The sequence below is a fragment of the Hippocampus comes genome, unplaced genomic scaffold (assembly GCF_001891065.2).
Source record: "Hippocampus comes isolate QL1 unplaced genomic scaffold, H_comes_QL1_v1.1 scaffold196, whole genome shotgun sequence".
In the NCBI taxonomy this organism is placed as follows: Eukaryota; Metazoa; Chordata; class Actinopteri; order Syngnathiformes; family Syngnathidae; genus Hippocampus; species Hippocampus comes.
In genome coordinates this window covers 281,108-285,433 of record NW_017806173.1, presented here as the reverse complement: position 1 = coordinate 285,433, position 4,326 = coordinate 281,108, and the positions used below count along the sequence as shown (strand labels likewise).

General features: G+C 49.9%; 1 protein-coding gene across 1 annotated transcript in view; it reads right to left on the bottom strand.

Moving 5' to 3' along the window:
- Positions 1–179: 179 nt before the first annotated feature.
- Positions 180–4,326, bottom strand: part of LOC109531874 (leucine-rich repeats and immunoglobulin-like domains protein 3) — a 16,108-nt gene continuing 11,961 nt past the window's right edge. The window contains exons 4-8 of the mRNA XM_019896407.1: positions 2,265–2,399; positions 1,982–2,125; positions 1,298–1,441; positions 1,065–1,208; positions 180–335 (exon numbers count right to left, since the gene is read on the bottom strand). Coding sequence (XP_019751966.1) covers positions 188–335; positions 1,065–1,208; positions 1,298–1,441; positions 1,982–2,125; positions 2,265–2,399 — 715 coding nt within the window. The 3' untranslated portion in view covers positions 180–187. The remainder of the gene's footprint in view (positions 336–1,064; positions 1,209–1,297; positions 1,442–1,981; positions 2,126–2,264; positions 2,400–4,326) is intronic.

The window sequence follows — 4,326 nt, the reverse complement described above, 5'->3', positions numbered from 1 at the left end:
GGGGGGGCATGAGCAAGGAGCAGCATAGCACAGATTTTCAAACTTTAGTGTAAGTGAGACGACATTCAAACGAACAGTCCCCCACATTTTTGCGGCTCCCGGGGAACATTTGAGTCGCCCAAACGTTGGGGGGGGGGGGGGGGGGGGGAGGCCGGGCGGGAAAGCATCCGGCTCAACCGTGCCCCACTTACAGTGTCTGCAGGCTGGAGAGGCCTCGAAATGCGCCGTCGGCGATGAAACTGACGCGGTTATTCCCGATGCGAAGCTCGTCTAGCAGGCTGAGTCCAATGAAGCTGGATTCTTCCAGTCGGGACAAGTGGTTGGAAGAGAGGTTTCTGCAACAAAAAAAAAGGCGGGGGGGGGGAATAAATATATCTAGCCAGCCATTTAAAAAAATGACAAATATAACGTTATTTGAATAAATCTGATCATGGACCAGCTGGCCAATTTGGGCTGTTATTTCAAATGAAGGCAATTTCCTTTGACTCACTGGGTTTTTAACGCGAGTGAGACGACATCAAAGTTCGCGACAGCGTTGTTTTCTTGATAGGCGGGTCGGCCGAGAGCAAATCAGATAGCCGGCCGGGTATGTTCCCGAGCCGACTGGCGGCATGTTTACTTGCCGCTTTGCGATAATGAGCGAGTGAAAAGAGAGGAAGAGGGAGGGGGAGAAAAAAAATGACAACAACCACCTCGCAGTGTAAAAAAACAAACAAGGGGAAACAAAAAAAAAAGCTGCAGAGACTGCTGCTAAAAAACAAGACTCATAACAAAGGCAACCTCGTCTGGGGCAATACAATCTGCTCGTATTGCTTCATAGTTTGGGAAACCAGCTGTTGGAGGACAAAAAAAAAAATGCTTAAAAATGTTGTTTTATTTTGGCGGTGCTTTGTTTGTGTGTATTGGTGCGTGCGCGCGGTTCTTGGCGTCAGGAGGAGCGCCGGTGTGAGGAAGGGCAGGCGGGGGTGCCAGAGAGGAGGAGAGGCCAACCCAGAAAAGTGTTGGGAGTTCATCGATGTGAATGGAAAGTGAGGAGGGAGGGGAGGGGAGGGGGTCGGACTCACAGCTCGCTGAGTTTTTGGCAGAACTCCCAGGCGTCGGGTCGGATCCTGCTGATGGCGTTGTGGCCGAGGTGGAGCTGCTGCAGAGTCAGCAGGCCGTACAGCCAACCCTTGCTCACCTCCGTCAGGTTGTTGTGGTCCAGCTGCCTGCGGGACCACAACAAAAAAAATAAATAAAAATCAAAAAATTGTAACACTCGGAGGAAAAACCCGGATCGATTTGTCGAAGCGCTTACAGGACTTCCATATTGCTGAGGCCCCAGAAGGCGCCGTCCATTAAGCGACTCAGGCCGTTCCTCTGCATCTTCAGAGAGCGAAGGGCCTGCAGCCCGTGGAACGTCAAGCCTTCCACCCTGCGCACTCGATTCCGGCTCAGCTCGCTGAAACACACGCGCCCTCATGCTTGAGATCTTTTTTTTTTTGCAACCCTCTGTAGAGTACAGTGAAACTCCTCTACAACGAAACCTACATGGGCGAAAAGACCCCCTTATGTGAAAAAATCTCCTGCCCCCCATACAATGAAAAAAAACCCTGTTGCATTATACGAAATCTTTTTCTCTTGCTCTTGCCTCGTGACGAGATTCACTACAACGAAGTCTAATCCAACAGCGACCTCTACTGCTTCGTTCGGAAACGGCAACAGCAACCACCACACTGGTTTACACAGTAGTCCAGGAAGTATTTGTTATTGTTAATTTCAGACGCAGCAAGAACGTTGCATTGCCTCTGTGTGTCTGTGTGTGTGTGTGTGTGTGTGTCTGTGTGTGTGTGTGTGTGTGTGCGCGCGTTTGCATCTGACATCAAATTTGCAACAGTGAAAAACCCCCTGTTGTGAAAAAATTTCTTGCTGCAAACATGATTTCGTTGTAGAGGAGTTTCACTGTATTTGTCAAGCTTAAAAAATAATCATAATATCTTACAGGTGTTGCAAGTTGGGCAGCTGGAAGATTTTGGCTGGGATGGAGGAGAGACGGTTGCGGTTGAGTCGGAGAACCTGAAGACTGCTGGACAGGTTGGTGAAGCAGCCCGGCTCCAGCGAGGCGATGCGATTGTTGTTGAGGAATCTGACAATTGAATCGTTGAAAGAAATTGAATAGTTGACAACTTTTTTTTAAAAAAAAATTCCAAATCAGAGATGGTGGGGTTATAATGCGTTTCATGTCCTACATGGCTGAAACAAAAAAAAACAAAAAACACACTCACAGGTTCTTGAGGGGCAAAGCGGGGAAGGAGCCGGCCTTGATTTCCGCGATGTGGTTGTTGCTGAGGTCGAGCGTTTCCAGGGCGAGGAAAGGCCCGAGCTGCTCCATGGCGATCTTGGACAACCTGTTGTTTGCTCTGAAAACACAGACGCCGGCTCTCCACATAAATGACAAAATTGCCGCGCATCTGACGAGCGGCGTGCACCCGACTCGCGCTGCCGCGTACACAATTAGCCGGCGGGTTTTCGAACGACTATGACGCACTGCCGCAGGCAGCGCGAAGGCTTCCCGACCAATGTGACACTTCTGGCAAATCGCCCCACGTGATCAATTCCAACAATCCTCCTGTTTACGGATGTGTTATTTTGTTTATAAGGTCATTACGAACAAGGTATTTAAATAAAAGTAACCTGCCAATTACTTGGCTGATGAATACCATTCCCTCAGTGAAAGCCTGCCTTGGCAGAGGCCGGCAATTTCCTGAGCTGCACGCCTCCTAAATTGCAGTGCGGGGACGGCTTGGTTATAAACAGAGGCTGTACAGTGCCCTCTTTGTGCGTCGCACTCCGCTTGCAGAGCGAGTGAAAGGGGGTGGGGGTGGGGGGGCAGGAATTCCCTCCGATGTGCCAGACTACAGGCCTCGTTTTCAGTATTCATTAGTGTGCTTGCAGGGCCCCCTCTTTGCACCCCCTCCTCTTACAGGTACACCTTACTGATCTCCCCCCCCCCAACCCCCCCGCCCTGCCCTGAAGCAAGTGAGGACAATTTTATAATGCCGCTTTAATTCGGGATATGGTGTCGATCGTATTAATTGCGGGAATATTTCAATCAGGTGACCTACAGCAGCGGTCAAAATAAGATACGCCGCAAATACAAAGCGCATGAAAAATACGACTCACCATCGCCGCATGTTATGCGGAGTGCGCGGGAATCTCACGTTGAGAGTCATTTTAGGTCGGACTTCGGATACTGTCTTTTAAATGTAGCCCTATTTTTCTTAACTCATTCACTCCCAAAGATGTTTTTAAACGTCTTGTCAGACTTGGTCTAGACTTGGTTGGTACTGAATGAGTTCAAAGTCGGAGTCCTTTTCTGTCTCCTGGCTGGGCCTTTTCCCCTTCCCAAAGAAACTTTCCAGATAAATTTGTTTTTTTTTACTCATTTGAGTAGCTCCATGGTTTCATTTTAGCGGTAACCTATCACGAGACCGAGAAGCTCCGCCATCCCCTGCGTGACACACTGTAGACGGATGTAACAGAGGATCCGGTAACTTTTCAAAATAAAACACCTTTCAGAGTCCGGAAATAAATCAAGTGGAAGTAATGTAAGTTATTTATTCTTTCTGGGCGGGCCGGTAAGAAAAGACCCGCGGACCGGCGCCGGCATAGCGAGATGGAATTCAGTGTACTGTAACGACACGTGAATGCAAACCGGCGGCTAAGATTTCGAAAGTCTTAAGTCGTGTCCTGATCTCCCGCCCAAAAAAAGGATCCTTGTCACCAATAAATTTGCACAGGCAGCTCCTTTGTTGGGAGATTTGCAAAGGGCTCTGTACACGCCGCACCCCCCCATCCCCGGGGGGGCCTTAAACAAAAGCGCCACTCACCACCTGTAGCTCACTTTTCACGTTCTTTTTGACTGGCCCCTGAAGGAAGGAGGCTCGCGAGAACCAGTCTTTCCAGTTTCTCTCTCGGGGTTATCTGCGTCCTTGAGAAGGACTCTTTTTGACACAGAAATCCCCCCCACCCCTCCCAAAAAAGGACACTACTACCGTAGAGCCTCTCAATTGTACATGTGGCCGCAACTTTCAGTGCTGGGAGCGCTTTCAGACCTTAGTTGCTAAAACTGTCCGTCTGTGATTTTGTGCGTGGGTGTGTGTTTGTGTGTGTGTGTGTGTGTGTTTGTGGTATTTCCTATTGGACGGAGAACCAAGTTTTGAGGAGTCATCTGACGACGCGCTCTCGCGACAGCCGGCGCCTGGAATGAAAACCAGGACTCGCCGTGGAAGCGTTCCTCGCGCCGCGCGCCTCACGCCAAGCGGAGGATCGGCGTTATTGCGGCGG